The following is a 19,413-nucleotide window of genomic DNA, read 5'->3' as shown; positions in this document are numbered from 1 at the left end:
GAAATTCAAAAATAAAATTAAATCCTTAATTTAACTGTAAATATTTTTTGACTGACCATGTCAAACCATACAATACTGATAAATTAAATTACATATAATCAATAACTGATAATGCATTCAAACTAATCACCAACATTATCTCAGGAGCACAATATTTAAAACAAACTCTAACCAGCAAAACAAAAATATATAAAATAATTTGTGCTGATTTTTTTTTTAATCAAAGATGATGTCTGGATTAATGGCTACGAGTAGCAGTCACAAAGCCGGATCATTGATGGCAATATTCGGCACGCTTTCGCTGAAAAAAATCTCAAGTGGCTTATCAGCGTGATTGGGGTGTAATGTCTTGAAGTGACGCCTTAATTTATTTGGCTTTATGTTGTCCGCTGCCAACATTTTTAGACACAGTCATTAGTCTTTCCTTGCTGCATACGCTTCGTCATATTTCCTCGTCTTAGCTTTTGGGGGACTTGAGTTTGTCTTATCTCCGTCTCTCTCCGCCTGTCGACTTCGTGTCTACTCATACTCTGTGCTGTGTGCAAAGCGCGCATGCTCAGTGCAAACAAAACACCGAGCGAATGCTCCCTCCGCACACTCTGCCAATGAGAACGCCACTGCCCCTAATGTAGTGGAGGTGCAATTGCACTTTATTCTCGGACAATAAAAAAACAAAAACAAATAAAATGCATGTTCCCTGAGGTCAAACGCACCCCCTATTTGAGAAACACTGCATTACACCAACTGCGCTACATTTGAGCTACTTTTTGTACACAAATTTGCAGATGCGCTGGGGGGCGAGGCGGAAACATCCAGTGAGGAGTAGCATATCTACCAAATTCACAAACAAGTTGAACTCAACCATATCCCCTGCACGAAAACGACGATGCACCCGTTTCTACTCTGAGAGCAGACTACCTTCTGTTACCAAATTTGCAGGTGCGTCGGAAATGCAGCAACTCCATACGCCAAAATGCCCAGATGGGTGCACCAAGTCTTGAAACACACAAGACTCGATTTGCCGTGGCATGAAAATGAAGTTATGCCGACTGCACAGACGCCAGTCTACCAAATTTTCCAGATCGTGGCATTTTCATGAGACATGGTGAATGCCATAGATAGACATTTGGAAAATACTCACTCTTCAAATATCAAATAAACTTGCGCTAGCGGATTCAGAAGTTACGCTGTTCTTCGCCAGTGACATGTACTTAACTCATCTCAACATGGGTGTTTGCATTCATTTTTTGGTAAATGGGAAGTAGGAGATTTGGCAGCGTCCTCCGTCTGCTTTAAGTAAGATTGTATTGAACCTCTTTAAACAAAACACAACCGACTTTATTAATGCGTTAGTCGTAGTACTGATCCGCCTCATAGCTTTTGAGATTGCTTTTTGCCTCACGTCTGAAGTGACAGAGTTCGGAAAGTAGTTAACTATTATAGAAAGTGGACTCGCACAATTTCCATGTAAACAAAACGGCATTTTCACTGTACCGCAACACCCATATTTCACGCAAAGGCTGATGCGGTGAAGGAATACAGTGGATAGACGTTATGCTTCACTCAAATTGCGCGTGGCCATTCGTGTTGGTGTTAGTAAATTAGACGTTGAGGCTTATCGATGAGGCTCATTTACATAGACGAGGGCAATTTGTCCATCAAATATCCAATTACTTTTGTGACCTAGTGGTGGATCTGTTTAACAGCACATATAGGCATTTGATAATGAGCGATAGCTGAATTTCTGAATTATATAAACCAACCCAGGATGACAACTTGGTAAACTTCCCAGCATGCATCTTGTCAGGCAGCAATGAAGTGGTCAGTAAATTAATCCGCTTGTCCTCTTCAGAGCCTACCTGACTGCTCCCTGCAAAGAGAGAACCTGGACATGCTGTTTGACTGACTGTTGTAGTCCACGTCTTTGTGACCTGGAGACATCTTAGCATTTTCAGCAGCCTTTGTTTTTTGTTTTGTTTTTTCAAAACAAATCAAGGCCATGGGACAGGAGGAAAGTCACGGCGAGGAGATGGATTTAGCACAGATTCAGGAGCTGTGCATAATTTTCATGAAGGAGTGTCCAAGCGGCGCATTGCATTTACATGAGTTTAAGAGGATCTTCGGAGTACCGAGCACCTCTGCGGAGGAGTCTCTCTTCATTGAGACAATATTCCACTCATTTGACACCAATCAGGTAAAAGAAGTAAAACAAATCAAGACGTCGAATTGTTATAATCTTTGTTAATGCGCCCACCCCCCTCTTTGTAAAATCTCGGTGTTGATCACAGGACAATGCTCTCGATTTCCTGGAGTATGTTGCAGCGCTTCATTTGATCTTACGAGGGAACCTTGAGGACAGGCTCACGTGGTCTTTCAAGATGTATGATAAGGATGGGAATGGCAAATTAGACCGGCAAGAGGTGAAACGGCTAATAAGGGTAAGCCAAATCACGAGCCCTAACCACTCTTCTGTGATTTGTGTTTTGTCATCCAAAAATATTTTGCCATTCTGTGTTATGTCATGATGAAAACGTTTCATAACGTTAATCCTTGCAAGAGTGCTTATTGAACTGCCCTCAACAGCTTACGGCTGTAAAGTCACATATGGGTCGGTTCACTTTATTGGATGAGAAGTTAGGTTAGGTATCTATATCTGGCTGGACTTTACAGTAAGCCACTAAACCCAAGTCAAATTAGCCCACCATCATATGAACTGATTTACTTGACATAAATAGTTCTGATTGTTTTAACCTTGAACATAACATTTGGTTTATTTTTGCAACATTTCAAAACTTTGGATAAGCAACAGTTATTATTAGATACTGTATAGGCCAGCAGTCCAATGTATGCTTGTGTGTGTGTGTGTGTGTGTGTGTGTGTGTGTGTGTGTGTGTGTGTGTGTGTGTGTGTGTGTGACCTGTATTACATTTATCACACAGATTCTCTACAAAATCAAGATCCAGACAATTGATGTGGATTTGACACCGTCCGAAATATGTGACAGAATTTTTGAACTGGTTGACCAGAATAGCGATGGTAAGGAATCATCGTCATTTAAAAAAGAATAGTACAAGTGATTATGCATACAGCGGTGGTGCATTCTGTGGTGGTGTTTTATTTAATTGGATTGAAAACATGTTCAATAAATTGCTGAACAAACGCATTTGAAAAAGCAGTTTTGAGGAGCACACTTGTGTTTCATTTTCCCTCATTGACACAACCCCCCCCCCAAAAAAAATCCTAAATCATTTTATTACATTTTAAATAATTACCGTATCGTAAAAACTTGAACGTGGTCACAAAGGATTAGGACGGACTCCGATTTTTACCTGTGGCAAAAAGATAAATAGAAATCGGACTTGAACATTTTCTTCCTATGAAACTGTAAAACTATCAACAAACCACTGTTTCAAAAAAAAATCACGAATTTGTCATGTTTCCTAACCTTCCTAACCTTTATTCAACCTTTCTTGAACCTTTATTGAAAACATCATTAGATCAAAGCAAGATGAAAAGAAAAGGTGCTTCCTTTCTGACACAGGAAATTAAGGCACTGTTTTAAAGTGCGGGCGGCCCGGTGTCGAGTGGTTCGCCCGTCGATTTCAGCTGCGGCCTTCCTGTGTGGAGTTTGCATGTTCTCCCTGTGTGGGTTTTCTCCGGGTACTCTGGTTTCCTCCCACATTCCTAAAACATGCATGGCAGGCTAATTGAACACTCAAAATCGTCCCCGTGAGTGAGAGTGCGGCTGGTTGTTCGTCTCTGTGTGCCCTGCGATTGGCTGGCAACTGGTTCAGGGTGTCCCCCGCCTACTGCCCGAAGACAGCTGGATAGGCTCCAGCACGCCCCGTGACCCTTGTGAGGATAAAGTGGATCGGAAAATGGATGGATGGATGTTTTAAAGCGCATTCATCTTTTTCTCCCGCTGTTCCTAAATGATGTCATCGCACAACGGCGGATATTGGGTAATGGCAACAAAAGTCTCTAGCGTGAAACTATTTTCCCAAGGTCTACAAAGATTACAATCTTGAGCCACATGAATGAATTCTTGGGTCCGCAGGTAGTGTGTAATCTTCATTTGGAGGGGTGCCGCTGTTGAATCCCCACCACAACCCTAAACCACCAATGTCGCCTTTTTCAGGGCATGTTTGATACCTGAACTGAAGTTGAAATGGATGCCACAATGTCTTAACTATAGGCATAGTGCCATAGAAGTTTAACATTTACCCCAGGCAACCGATTAGGAGAAGTAATCTTGGCAATGAACATGTCATTCAAAATTAATTTTAATATCATTGGAATCGATACGTTACTCAAGTAAAATGTTCTTGTAATATGCTGATATTCTAGGGTTAAAATTCTGCATGTATTTGAAATAAAGACTCAAGGGACTTTCTCAATATGATGTTATGAAATCATAAGCTTCTTTGAATTGAAGTCACTTATGTGCTTGTGTCACACAGGTCAGATATCCTTAGCAGAGTTCATGGAGGGAGCTCAGAAGGATGAATGGGTAATGAACCTCTTCAAGTTGGATGTCAACGCCGCTAGCTGGGTCATCCAAAATTGTGAGTGCAGTCTTTGTCTTTTTTTTCCCTAGCCTCCTACCGTGTTTTCAACCAAAGAACTAACCATGGAATTAGTTGGCTGGTCTCTCGATGTAATTGACAAAATTTTTTCGACGGAAAGAGCGGGCAGTGGGGAGCCTGCCCGCTCTTTCCGGGCTTTGTTCGGACACGAATGTAATCTTTTTTCCTCTCATCTGACGACTTTCTATTCACCTTTGACATTGATGACTGCATGCCAGCAGATTATTTATTCATAATAATTAGTATTAAATATTATGTATCGGTAGTTATTTCCCTTTTATGCAGATTTTCCTTTTTGTTTTTTTCTGAAGTACTTGTCTTCACTTGCTTGAGCTGGATGCCAGCCCAGCTGATTCGCCGGGTGCGAGGCAGGTTACACCCTGTCATGATCAACAATTGTGGCTCCATATTGGAATGTGAGGACACGAAAAACATGCAAACTCATCACAAATTTGAAAGGAAAGGGCATCCTAGTCATTTGCTAGAAAATGCCTCAGCCCGAGTCTTAAAACCTTCTAAAGGGCCCTCTGTAAAGCCAGAATGCCTTATTACTCTGCTTTAATTTCAAGATAAACAAAAACAAGCATCACTTTTTCTTCAGCACAGTGGCTCGGCTGATAAAATAAAACAGCACTACCAATCTTTGTATTCCCACCACTCTCAGTGAAAACGATTTTTCAACATTGTATTACCGTAAAATGGTTACTGTTCAGGACCAAATCTTGATCACCTCCTACTGTCAGATTTATCAAGCGCTATAATAAAAATAATTGAACAGAAATCCCAAACCATAAAGGTTTATATGCAAATCAATCCATAAATTATTAGAAGCAAAATAAAGATTGTCTTTTTCTGGTAATCAACGAGCACCAGCACATCTGCAAAGTGCTGAAGCCTAACAGTGTTGATATTTGTTTTTAATTTCATCCCACTTGGCCGATAGTAATAACTGATGTGCGGACAGTGCATTTGTGACGTGACGTCATCTTCAGCTGACATCTCCATCAAATTCCGACATTGAGGAGACTATTGTAGTTGCTTGGCTGATTATTTACCTCCAGTTAATAACAAAAGTTAAAAAGAAGGAATTGAGGGGTGGGCGGCCCGGTAGTCCAGTGGTTAGCACGTCGGCTTCACAGTGCAGAGGTACCGGGTTCGATTCCAGCCCCGGCCTCCCTGTGTGGAGTTTGCATGTTCTCCCCGGGCCTGCGTGGGTTTTCTCCGGGTGCTCCGGTTTCCTCCCACATTCCAGAAACATGCATGGCAGGCTGATTGGACGCTCTAAATTGTCCCTAGGTGTGAGTGTGGGCGTGAATGGCTGTTCGTCTCTGTGTGCCCTGCGATTGGCTGGCAACTGATTCAGGGTGTCCCCGCCTACTGCCCGAAGACGGCTGGGATAGGCTCCAGCACCCCCCGCGACCCTAGTGAGGATCAAGCGGTTCGGAAAATGGATGGATGGATGGATGGATGGATGGAATTGAGGGGTGTTCACACGGCAAGATTTGGTCCGGTGCTACGCCGGGGCTGCCCCAGTAGAGCGTTCACACGTGCAAATTAGCTCCGGCGTAGCCCCGGAAAACTAATTTGATCCACCTCAGGGAGGTGGTTTAAAAATTTGCTCCGGAGCAAATGCTCGTTTGCGAAGCAGCACCGATGCAAATTTGCACGTGTGAACGCAACTGGGTTAAATTTGCTCCAGAGCAAATGCTTGTGAAGAGTACGTACGGCGAGAATGCGTTGCTTTCGTGCTCTGTTGGACTTCCGTCATGTGGTTGTTTAATAACGACACAAGACTTGGCTGGTAACATCTTTCCTTTTGTAGGAGACTGGACTGTCTCGGAGTTGTTAGTGTAGTTTGTTCCTTTGTTGTGTGTTCACCACCCCCTGCCGCCCATATGATTTATTTTGTGATTTCCTCTCTTGATTTTCTGTTTGGCGCATGATGTGTTTGCTTTTCTGAGTGTCATTGAAGTCATCGTTGATTTACGGTATCGGGGGCGGTCACTCTCGAGCAGAAGGCACGGAGACCGAGAAGGAGAAGGACGTGCCTGTCCAGTAGTCGCTTGAGTTGTGTATACGTTTTAAAAAGAACCAACACGACAGCTCATTTGTTTTCTGTCGTTTTGCTCCGCTGCAGAAACTGCCGCGTGAACGCAAGTGGGGCTGCACCGACGCTGTGCCGGTGCAGACACGCTCAGCGGCTTTGTACGTGTGAACGCTCCACACAATTTGCTGCGGTGTAAAATATATCGCAACAAAATACATCGGTGCAGCGCCGGAGCAAATGTGTGCCGTGTGAACACCCCTTTTGAAAGCTCTCTACTGAACTCTTTCATTCCACAAGACGTATCTTTTTAAAATTAGGCCCCGCCTACCATGCGGGTACTTGTACGTCTAAGTCTTTTTTTTTGCGTGATAAAGTGAGAAGGGTCTGATGCAATCTGTGAATGAGAATAAGCCGTTTGCATTGTAAATCATGTAAAAAAGCGACCAGTAGGTGGCAGTGGTGCCTCACATGCTTGAAATGCATGCTTTTACTGAAAAACTCTTTTTCTCAGTTTTTTTTGCCCAGGAATCACCATTTTCATGAAACTTTTGTAACCATTTTGTAATGCCGATTATTCAAACACCGTTTCCTTGTAAAATTAATAATTGAATTCAAAATCGGCACTCTCTCTGCTTGGCTCTCGACGAAGGCGGACGCTTTTCTGCTCTGCTCCTGCCCTCCCCCTCACCTTCCCTTGCTTGCCACCCAGTCTATGTGCTGTCCTTGTCTGACTTTCCGAGCCTCCTGACGTATTTTCATCCTAAAAACAAACCATGGAATTAGTTGGCTGGTCTCTCGATGCCATCGACAAAATTTTCTTGACGAGAAGAGAGGGCAATGGGGAGCCTACTTGCCCCTCGGGGACATTTGCTGCCGGGTACACCCTAGATCCCTGGAGGAAGCGGAGAATGGTGTGCCTGTCAACACTGTCCGTTGAGGATGTGGAAGACATCTACATTATCGGCCTTCTGATAGCAGGTTTGCTGCTGTTTGGTGTGAGCAGTTTCCTCCTTCCTGTTCTATGGCAAAATCCAGCCGGCGGGAGCGGCTTTATTGGAAGTGAAGAAGCTGCCGGTCTTCATGGATGGCATGGCGCGAATGTCCAACCCTCAGACCCAAGCGGTGACTGAGTTCAACCGCAAAATGGATGCGGTTTTGGAGCGTCATTGCAAGATGGATAACAACTTGGAGAAGTTGGAAGCCGCGCTCAGAAAAGAGATCGGCGCCATTGAAGAGACACAGGCCACGGACTCAAGGCTGTCTGGAATTGTTGGCAGCCTGTTCCCAAAACATCCGCTATCTGGACATCTCCCCTGGAAGAAAGTACGCACGGAAGCTAGTGCCCTACCATCACCCCCTCCTTCTCGGCCATAGACTGATAAGCCAGGACTGTCTCCATGAGAAGACCTTGACGAAGCAGCTGCAGCCTGACACGCACACACAACCAGACTATCACACGCGCATACACACCCTTGTATCACCGCCTTTATTGTTCCCGTTTTTTTCCCCGCGACATGAACTGATCTGCTGAGCGCTCAAATGGACTGAGCAGCTCGTCGGTCGGGCCGCGTCGTGCTCCCCCCCATCCATCCGCCCCCTCATTACATGTTATGTCTTGTGACTTGTTGTAACTGTCATATGCTTGTTTACGTGCTGGGGTCTTTTTTTCCTGGACTTAAATTATCCTCAGAAGAGGATAGTTCAAGCATGTTTTTTTTTCCCTCTCCTTCCCCAGTGGTTTCCTTTCTGAACTAAGATCTCGGAGCGCTGTACACACGGCGAGCACCGACAGGCCCTTTGCACTGTATCCCATGTTCGTCATTGTTTGTCATGTTTCTTGTGCAGAGCGTGCCTGTTAAGTCCTAATTGCCCCACGGGCATAAATAAAGTTTCCTGAATCTGAATCTGAATTCTTCTCGCCTTTCAATCCAATGATTGAAAGGGATTTCCTCGCAGTAGGAGTTTACGCGAAAGTATGATTTGGCCAGCGTCACAGCACCATCTCTTGTGGCCACTTTGCATACAGAGTGAGAGTGTTGTTGCTTTGCTCAAACTTAGGTGTACCTTTTATTTCAAGCTCCAGCCAGGTTTTGCATGCCAGAGTCACCACATTTTGTTCCACCCAAAATCTTCCTTCGATCAACATCAATCACAACGTTCCCCTCTGTTTGTTCAGGGAACTCTGAATGTCAACAAACACAGAGCACAGACGGAAGCTTCTGTCAGAACGGAGGGTCTCTCAGATAAAAATACAGGTACGGTATTCCAGCTGGGTTTTTTTGTTTAGTTTTTTTCTGCGAGACATTCTCTTGACTGACCTTGTGGTTTAACTCTCTTGTATTCTCTGTCCGTCCTTCATCTGCTGTAGAGCTGAGCAGCGAGGTGTTGGTGTATGGAAACAAGCATCGTAACAGGGCTGTGCATGGCGACGTGGTCGCGGTGGACTTGTTGCCGAAGAGCGAATGGAGAGGGAAGCTTAGCACTCTGACCGAAGGACAGCCGGAGGAAAAGAATGGAGACGACACCCAAAGTCAGCCCATGCCTACAGGTGGGGCCTTCTCATCTGAAACTCCTCAACGTCTTTTGTCAAAAGCAGTCCAAAGTGACTTGTTCTCTTCCATGTTTGAAATCCTATGTCTGAATCATAAAACTTGCAGGATGTGTTGTGGGGATCTTGCAGAGGAATTGGAGGGACTATGTGGTCACGTTTCCTCCGAGGGAGAGCACACAGTCCCAGAGCAGGAATTCTCAGCGCATCCTGACTGTGCCTTGGGACCATCGCATCCCGAAGATCCGCATCAGCACGCAGCAGGCCGACGCCTTGCAGGTCGGCTTTGCATTTTACTGTGGTAAAAACCAGCCAGAAGAGTAAATTGAGTTGGAAATTAGATTTTGAACTGTTAATTTGATTTCAGCCTGAACATCAGATAAGCTGTCAGAAGAAGGAACAAAGACAGATGTGGGAAAGGAGTTGGGGTTTTTTTGTTGTTGTATTTTCGCCTTTAATAGTGCTTGTAAAGCCTCAGGCTAATGCTGTGGATTCGATTGCCTTTCTTTTTTTCTTCAAAACTTCAGTACAGAAGTATCACAGAGGTCAGTTGTGATTCGAGGTGTGACTCCTTACGAGCCCCTTGATTCCATGATTATTATTATTTTTTCAATAATTCAGTTGGATTCATTATCCCCATGCATCGCATTCAGCATGACAGTATTGTTTTGTTTTCATCAATAAATACAAGCAGTCAAGTACAAGCCTATTTTTATATATTATTAAGGTAGTGCATTTTCTATAAAGTGGCGACATGAAGGGATCTTATATAGCAACTTCAGCATCCTCAACAAATGTCGAAACCTGCCGTTGACCCATAAAGAATACTGCCAGACATTTTTACGACGAAGGCTCCCGCAACCTGACTTATTGCTGACAGACACACGTCAATTCTTGCTTGCGGCGCTCTGCTGTGCATTTTCCACGGCCCGTGAAGTCAGCAACGCAAGCCTGTCCACTCAAAGTGTCTCCATAAAGCGCAGATGAATGATGGAAACAAAGTCCAACTGCGCTCGGGGGGTCTGAATATTATTTTTGCGCATGGTTTTCATGCCTCATATTTCATATTTAACTGCCTCTGTAGTGTCCTTGCTTAGATGTAAGGGCTTATTCTGAGCTAGACAGCAAGCTGGAGACATGATGCAAGGCATTCTCATAGTTGTTTGTAGCTTTTAATCTAAAATGTCATTTGGCAGAATAAAAACTACATGCATATATTCGAAGCGGTTATACAGGGTGTCCATAAAGTCTCTTTACCATTTCAAAAATGTCTTAAAAATGCAATTGATTCGATATTTTTTTCAGATTTGTTCTATTGTATTCAGCGTTTATTAAAGGGTTTTTTTTAACCTCTTTTAATACACTTCTACATGGGCACCATTAGTTGCCCGAAGCACATCAAGACGGTACTCGATTTCTTGCCATATTCGCTGTAGCGTAGTCTCATCAATTGTGGCAATGGCATCAGTCATCCTTTGCTTTATATGTCAGTAATGTCCCTTATCTTTGTTCGATACACGATATCTTTAACATAGCCCCATAGAAAGAAGTCCAGGGGAGTGATATCTGGTGAATGTGGCGGCCAAGGAATTGGCCCATGCCTTCCAATCCACCGGTCTGGAAATGTTTGATTGAGGAACCCACGAACATGCAGCCCCCAATGTGGTGGTGCACCGTCTTGCTGGAAAATGATGGATGGTTGAAGGTCATTCAGTTGTGGTGCCACATATTCAGTTAAAAGGTCAAGGTAAACATTTGCAGAAATGGATGTCTCCTTGAAGAAAAATGGACCAATTATTCGATTGCACATGATCCCACACCGCACATTCGCCTTTGGGCAGTGTGATAAAAAACTTGAATAAAAGAACAAATCTGAATAAAATATCGAATCAATTGCATTTTTAATCAATTTTTGAAATGGTAAAGAGACTTTATGGACACCCTGTACAATATATGTAGATAGACACCTGGATTTTCCTGAAGGCACACTTAAAAGCATTCAATTTTCTCAAAGTCAAGTTCAGTCAGCTTTATTGTCCAATATGCTCTATGTGCAACATACAGCACAGATGGCATTTCTTTTTGCTCAACCACAGTGCAAACATGCAGTGCATTGAAAACACACAGCTAAAGATAAGGGCAGCAAAACTGAACTGCATAAAAAAGACAAAGTCAAGTTATTGTCAAATATGTGTAAAGACATAAATACATAAATATAAACAAATAAAACAATAAATAGCAATCAACAGACAACCATGGGCACTTGCGATTATTGCGGGTTAAAGTTAGGTAGTGCATTGTTTAAGTGCAATAATCGGATGTCAGATGCTGAGGGAGGGTCACAGTCTGTGGCAGGAGGCAGGGGGGAGAACAGGGAGGGAGTTGAGTCTCCTGACCGGCTGGTGGAAAAAACTGTTCTTTAGCCTGCTGGTTCCAGCACTGAGACACCGCAGTCTCTTCCTCAACAGCGGCAGGTCAAAGAAGCTTTGAGATGGGTAGGCGGGGTCATCTGCGATCTGGATTGCTTTTCGGGTCAGACGAAAGTTGTAAATATCCATGAGTGGGGGAAGAGAGACCCCATGATCTTCTCAGCTGCTCTCACGATGCGCCGCAGACTCTTTCGGCAGGACACGGTGCAAGCGCCGTACCACACGGTGATGCAGCTGGTCAAGATGCTCTCAATGGTGCCTCTATAGAAAAGCCGACAGTGTGCCTTATAATGGATGCGGCTAATATAAAGAGACGTCACGCTCTTTATATTCCCCATTGAGTTGTTTCCCTGTTAGTGTTCCGATGCCATCTCGTGGTAACCTGGGAAGGGTTCTGCCCTACACTAATTGAATTGTGCATTCGCCAAAACGCACTCAAACAAACAGACAACTACTTTGTGAGCTCTGCACAGCCATTATGAAACGAAGACAATACCAAAAGCATAGTTAACTACTGACTCAACGAAGGAAGAAGGAGACAAGTAAGACTTCTAAGGATATTTAGCCTCTTGTGGATGTGAGCCCACAAGGTTTGTGTGCCTTTTTGTTCAATCAATTGTCTCCCTAACTTTTGTCTTTCATTGATTGTTTTGTAATGCCATTTGTATTTCTGTTTCATGTTCGTGTTTGTGACCAATTCTCATGGCTTTGTTACAGCTGCAGCGGTTGTGAAGGCTCTATAATATTTACAAAGCTGTATTGGATTGTATAGTATTCCCTTGAGTGTATCACCATCTAGTGGCCACAATTGTAGCTTCTATTCTATGCGCCTTATAATGTGGTGCGCTCGATATTTGAAAACAGCTTTAAAATAGGCCATTCATTGAAGGTGTGCCTTACAATCTGAAGCACCTTATAGTACAGAAAATATGGTGTGTGTGTGTGTGTTCTGGAATGAATTATATAAACATAACCTTCCTCTCCGCTTTGCTTCAGGGCCACAGAGTGGTAGTACGCATTGACTCATGGGAAAGCACGTCATTGTATCCCAACGGACACAGTGTGAGGGTTCTGGGTCGGGCTGGCGAGCTTGAGACTGAAGTACAGACCATCCTCATCGAAAACTGCATCCACGTTCCTCCCTTCTCCGATGCACAGGTCAATGGACTAACGCATACACATGGATTCTGTTCAAATTATGCCGTGAAGAATGTCACGGCACGGGAATGTATTTCTTTTCACCTTGCCTTGTGTCTGGTTGTCCCCAGCTGAGAGAAATGCCTGCAAATTCGCCCGAGAAGCCCTGGAAGGTGGATCCTTCTCAGGTGGCTGTGCGACGGGACCTGAGGGACAGTCACTTGGTGTTCAGCATCGACCCCGCGGGCTGCGAGGATGTTGATGACACGCTGTCTGTGCGGAGCCTCGCAGGAGGGAAGGTGCTGGAGCTCGGCGTCCACATTGCTGATGTGACACACTTTGTTTCTCAAGGCTCCCTGACTGACTTGGAAGCGCGCGCAAGGTGAGTGATGGCGTTGTTCCCTGCAAAATAAAAAATGGATGATTATGTCCACGTGGAGGGATGACCGCTTATCGTCGTCTTGATTTTTCTTTTCAAATCTAGTCTAAGATTGTTTTGTTTTGTTTTTTTAAATTGATGAAAATGGGACAAGCAGTGACTTTTAAATGTCGTCACAGTGCGAATGAGAGATCTAATCAGCTGAAGTGAAATGGGATGAATGTGACGAAATCTTAAAGGGCGGTCATAGGGCAGGGGTCACCAACCCAAGGGCCACTTGAGCAGGGGGCGAGCACCGTAGCTCTCCAGTGTTGGAACATTGTGATTTCCTTGGAATGTTGTAGACATGATCATTTGAAAATAATCATTTCAATCAAAATTTGGAGGCATTCTTTTGTGGGACGGGAGTTATATGTAATATACAGCATCTCATGGTACGATTAGGTTGTGTCACGTCCCGTTTTGCCACAGGAGTCACAGCAAGTCCGGGTCTATGAAAGCTGTTTGGGAGCGTTCAATCACAATGTGTGACTATGAATGGGCCTGGCGCGATACTGCGAGAGAGCTCTTTGGGCTAAACATTTGTATTGAGCTTGCCGTATGTGACCAAACCCCCACCCACCTTTACCATGACAGTATTGAGAAAAATATAAAATGTCCACGTTGACAGTGCCTCACATGTGTTTCAGGGCTACAACTTACTACCTTGCAGACCGCAGGTATGACATGTTGCCAGCGATTCTCAGTGCGGATATCTGCTCTCTTTTGGGAGGACTCGACAGGTGAGTGGGAGTGTTTTATTTCACCTTGATTTACAGTCACTCCCATTTTTTGTTTTTACATGACATTTCGTTTGTGAAAATCCACAATGGAAAGACCATATACTGCGTATATACTTTAGACGCAGTCTATATATTCATACTTTACTCACTACCTTAAAACAAAAAGTAGCTTTAAAATCTGAGCCAGGATTCAATTTGCACACACTTGGAGTACTACGTATAAGACATTTCTACAATTTCTAGGATTGCTTCTCTTATAAATATGTTAAATCCAGGTATGCAATGAGTGTGTTGTGGGAGCTGGACGCGCAAACCCTCGCTGTCAACAATGTGTGGTACGGCCGCACCGTCATTCGCTCCTCCTACCAGCTGGACTATGAGCTGGCTCAGGCCCTTCTCAATGGAGAGCAGGGCGAGGTAGCAGAGCTGACCCGGCTGAGCTCTCGCGAGAAGGACGCCAAGTTGGCTGAGCTCAGGCAGGCTCTGCAGGTGCTGACCCACGTGGCGCGACACCTGCGGGCGCAGCGAGATCAAGGAGGTGCTTTGGAACTGGAAGGGGTGGAGGTATGAGTAGTGTACCATTATGAATTTGTTGCACTAAGGAGCCAAGTTGGCATTGTGATCTCCCTGTACGGTGCAGTACCTCAACTTCCAATACATTATGACTGCTAAAACACATCTTTTCTGGTCTTTTGTCACTTTGGTACCAGGTGCGTGCACAGCTGGACAATGAAAAAAACATCACGGCTCTGGTCCCGCGCCAGCCCCTCGAGATTCACGAGACAGTGGCTGAGTGCATGATCTTCGCCAACCACTGGGTGGCGCGCAAGATCCACGAGGCCTTTCCCCATCAAGCCCTGCTTCGGCATCACCCGCCTCCGAGACAAGAGTTCTTCAGCCAGCTGGTGGGCAGTGCCAAGTTCAGGGGCTTCACCATCGATACCAGGTTTGTCACAACAATTTCTCATATCAGGTTTTGCTTGTGGTGGTGAGAATATTTGCACAAAAATAGATGTTGGGAGCTCAAGGGCGTAATGTACCATTGCAGTGATTCACAAACACCCTGTGCATTCATGCGCCACTGGAAATGATCAAATTAGTTGGCCCGAAAAATATTTATTTATTTACAAAAGGTGAAGAGCACAAATAGTTCATCTACCTATGCCATTGATGCTCCTCCCAGTTAATGACTATTTTTTTTCTGACATAAAACATGTGGCTTCGCTCAATAAAAGTTGAGAAATCCTGGTGTAAAGAACTAGTATTACATACTATTCCCCCCCCCCCCCCATGAAAAATGTGTGTGTGGGGAGGGGGGGGGGGGTAGTATATCTATATCAGGGGTCTCTAACACCGAGCCTGGAGGGCTACTGTTCTGCCTGTTTTCCAGCTCTCCCAGGATAACACACCTGATTCAAATCATCGGGATCGTTCTAATGCTCCTTCAGAGCTGGCTGATGAACTGATCGTCTAAATCAGCTGTGTTGCAGCTGGGAGAGCCGGAAAACAGGCAGGGCAGTAGCCCTCAAGGAAACCCCCGATCTACATATATCTGTATGTGTGTGGGTGATTAGCGCATCTGCCACACAGTGCATAGGTGCAGGTTTTGATTCTGGCTCCGGCCTTCCTGTGTGGGGTTTGCATGTCCTCCCTGTGCCTGTGTGGGTTTTCTCCGAGCCTATCCCAAACAGCTGGGATAGGCTCCGGCATGCCCCGCGACCCTTGTGAGAATAAGCGGATTAGAAAATGGTTGGATCGATGGATATACGGACACACACAGTTACTTTGTATCTGTGTAGGTCCAATAAGGCTTTAGCTGACTCTCTGGACCAAGCTGTGGACCCACAGGACCCGCTGCTGAACAGGCTGCTAAGAATGATGGCTACCCAAGCCATGTCTCAGGCAATGTATTTCTCTACCGGTGCAATTTCCCAAGACCAGTACTACCACTATGGTATGTATGACACGACCTTTGACACTCCTGTAGTAATCCTTGGATATTGAGAGGCAATGGGCCATAAAGTTACTTCTTATGACATACTGCGCTAAAGACTGTGACTAAATGACACTTTTCAGGTTTGGCTCTGGACCGCTACACACATTTCACGTCACCCATTCGTCGCTATGCCGATGTGGCAGTGCACCGCCTTTTGACCGCAGCCATTGACTTGGAGAGTGGGCGGAGCCCTGTCAAAGCGCTAGCCAGTAACAAGGAGCTGGAGGAGTTGGCTCATCATATCAACAAGAAGAACAGGGTCAGCTCTTTTGTCTCTCTTCCAAAATTAGTATTTCCCACATTTGATAGTTCTGAAGTGAATGCTTAGTCGGGGAATGACCGTCATGTGACATTTTCAGGCAGCCCAACAGGTGCAGAAGGGGTCCACTGAGTTGTTTCAGTGTCTATATTTCAAAGAAAGGGACCCTGACAAGGACCAGTGCTGTGTGGCCGATGCTGTCATTTACGCCATCCGAGACAATGGTGTATTGGCGTTTGTGCCGCTGTAAGTTTTCAACTTGGCCAAGTCCTATTTCCCAAGTATTGCAATTAGCCCCAAATCAACATGGAACTGTTTGACAGAGCTTTGACAGAGATACTCAGCTAGCCATATCGCGTGTGACCCACTACTTCATGGAAATAGAGCTTTACTGGCACATCACATACGTTTACTTCAAGATAACATTTCTAATCATTCATCATTCTTACTGATATCCGGGTGAAAAAATCTGGTTCTGTGATGCTATGCTTGCAAAACCTCCGAATACTTTAGGGAAACAGAAACACACAAGGTACATCAATGTTAACATTGAATGTATAGTTGTTTTTATAAGCAGTTCAGAAAAGCAAATCGTGAATATATGCTTGCGTGGTCTTGACGTCACGATTTCACATCCAAAATGGTGCCTGCGTAGGTATGGCATGAAGGGGCCCGTGTACCTGAAGAACCGAGACGGTCAGGTGCTCTCTGCGGGACAGGACGGCGGCTGCGAGTGGCAGAGCGGTTCTGTGCACCGCTATTCAGACCGTATTACGACCACGTCCCTCATCGGAACCACCACCTTCACGCTGTTCAGCCACATCACTGTAAGTGGCCCGGCCATAGTTTTACAGTACGCCATTGCTGATTTCTAATAGATGGTTTTGCTGTATCGAATGAAGAATGCGCTTAACACAATGTTCAACAGTTGCTTTACTCACTTGATTTGGTAAAACTTGAATTAAAGTTCCTTCCAAGTTTTTAAAGTAGACACTCGTCAAACAGGGAATTTGTTTGTGTACGGCCAATTTCAGTCTCACAGCTTTCTTTTGTCTACAATTTATACTTTGAAAAACTGTGAGCAGCCATAGCACAAATTAAAAACTCAGCAATATCCTCCCAACACTTACAGCAGCGGTTGTGTCAGCTATTCTACCTTCTTCACAAGCGTTATTACTGTATTTGCATTGTTATAATGGAGGTGTGATGTAATCCAACTTGAGTTCTCTTCTTCCCTTAGGTTCGTATCTCCATACAGTCTTCGCGTTGTCACGCCGACAGCGTCAACCTCGAGCTCGTCAGCAACAGGCCGCACCAGAGCGTGACGCTCGGCCAGGCTCAGTCGCATGGCCGCAGCCAGCTGGTTCAGGAGGTGGTGCGCATAGCCGAAGAGGCGTCACAACAGGCTCGGGGGAAGGCGACGCGCCAGCCTAAACTGTCCAGAGAGGAGCAAGAATTCTGCCAAAGCAAAAGCCCGAACCTCTACTTACTCTTGGAGGAGATCCGAGAGCTTTCACTGATGGACCTTGAATGTACAACTCCAGCCTTGAGACAGTCATGTACTCTGAATGCCTGATTGGACGTGGACTCATGACACTCTTTTCAGACTATTTTTTTTTAAACAGGAAAAATTTTGTTTCTATCTTTTTCCATTCTTCAGCAATCGGCATTACAAAATGGCTAAGTTTCATGAAAATGGCGATTCCTGGGCAAAAAATGGAGAAAAAGAGCTTTTTGTAAAAGCATGCATTTCAAGCACGTGAGGCACTACTGCCACCTACTGGTCACTTTTTTTTTACATGATTTACAATGCAAACGGCGTATTCTCATTCACAGATTGCATCAGACCCTCCTCCTCTCTGACGCAAAAAAAAGACTTAGACTACAAGTACGTCCTTGGTAGGCGGGGCCTAATTATAAAAAGACGTACAAGTACGTCTTGTGGAATGAAAGAGTTAATTGAATACACAATAAATACAAGATATTAACTGTTCAAACTGATCAACTTGATTGTTTTCAGCAAAGAATCATTAACGTAGAATTTTATGGCTGCAACCCGTTCCTAAAAAGTTGAGACAGGTGGCAAAGAAAAGGCTCATCAAGCACCGATTTTGAATATCCTACAGATGAACAGGCTTACTGGGAACAGGTGGGTGCCATGATTGGGTATAAAAAGTGCTTCCCTGAATTGCTCAGTCATTCAAAAGCAAAGCCAGGATGAGGATTGCCTCTTTGTTGAACAACTATGTGAGAAAATAGTTGAGCAGTTTAAGGACAACATTCCTCAAAGTACAATTGCAAGAATTTTAGGGATGTCATCATCTTCCCTCCATAATATCAACAAAAGGTTCAGAGAATCACTATGTTAAGTGGCAAGACCGAAAACCAACATTTGGATGCCTGCTGCAGCCATAAAGAGTGGGCCACCATCTCACAGCATGGATCATAGACTACCTCACAAACCGGCCGCAGTACGGGAGGGTGCAGAGCTGTGAGTCGGACAGGCTTCTCTGCAGCACTGGAGCGCCGCAGGGGACTGTTCTGGCTCCATTCCTGTTCATCCTCTACACCTCGGACTTCAGACACGCCACTCCAAACTGCCACCTTCAGAAGTTCTCTGATGACTCTGCGATTGTTGGCCTCATTACAGAGGAGGACGATTGGGAGTACAAGGGACTGACGAAGGACTTTGTGGACTGGTGCCAGCAGAATCACCTCCAGATCAACCCTAGGAAAACTAAGGAGTTGGTTGTGGATTTCTGCAGGAAACAGTCCTCACCAGCACAGATGAACATCCACGGTATGTACATAGAGAGGGTGACCTCCCACAAGTACCTAGGTGTTCTTCTGAACAACAAACTGGACTGGTCTACGAACACGGACACACTGATTAGGAAAGGACAGAGCCGACTCTTCCTACTCAGGAAACAGGTCTTTTGGGGTTCAGGGGTCACTCCTTAAGACTTTCTATAACTCGGTGGTGGCCTCGGCCATCCATTATGGCATTGTCTGCTGGTCAGGCAGCATCTCGGCCCGGGACAGAAAGAGACTGGAGCGACTGGTCAGGAAGGCCAGTTCTGTCCTGGGCTGCTCCCTCGACACTCTGGAGGAGGTGGGCAGCAGGTGGATGCTAGCTAAACGAAAAGCTATGATGAACAGTCCCTCCCACCCCCTTCAGCCCACCCTGACAGCACTAGGTAGCTCCTTCAGTCAGAGACTGTTCCACCCGCGCTGCAAGAAGGAGAGATAC

General features: G+C 45.0%; 1 protein-coding gene across 1 annotated transcript; it reads left to right on the top strand.

Moving 5' to 3' along the window:
- The first annotated feature begins 1,999 nt into the window (after nt 1-1,999).
- Nucleotides 2,000-18,160, top strand: LOC147207189 (DIS3-like exonuclease 1). Its single transcript, XM_086106447.1, has 18 exons — nt 2,000-2,194; nt 2,289-2,438; nt 3,027-3,036; nt 4,461-4,565; nt 4,980-5,002; nt 8,810-8,888; nt 9,002-9,181; nt 9,291-9,460; nt 12,607-12,768; nt 12,879-13,129; nt 13,816-13,908; nt 14,184-14,472; nt 14,619-14,854; nt 15,708-15,862; nt 15,985-16,163; nt 16,264-16,409; nt 16,819-16,990; nt 17,404-18,160. Exons 1-18 carry the CDS (start codon nt 2,000-2,002, stop codon nt 17,737-17,739), a joined length of 2,931 nt encoding a protein of 976 aa, XP_085962573.1. The 3' UTR covers nt 17,740-18,160.
- The last annotated feature ends 1,253 nt before the right edge of the window (nt 18,161-19,413 follow it).

The sequence above is a fragment of the Hippocampus guttulatus genome, chromosome 3 (assembly GCF_054856545.1).
Source record: "Hippocampus guttulatus isolate MCC_2025c chromosome 3, RoL_Hgut_1.0, whole genome shotgun sequence".
NCBI lineage: Eukaryota > Metazoa > Chordata > Actinopteri > Syngnathiformes > Syngnathidae > Hippocampus > Hippocampus guttulatus.
The sequence above is the reverse complement of the archived record's forward strand: the minus strand, read 5'-3'. Positions and strand labels throughout refer to the sequence as shown.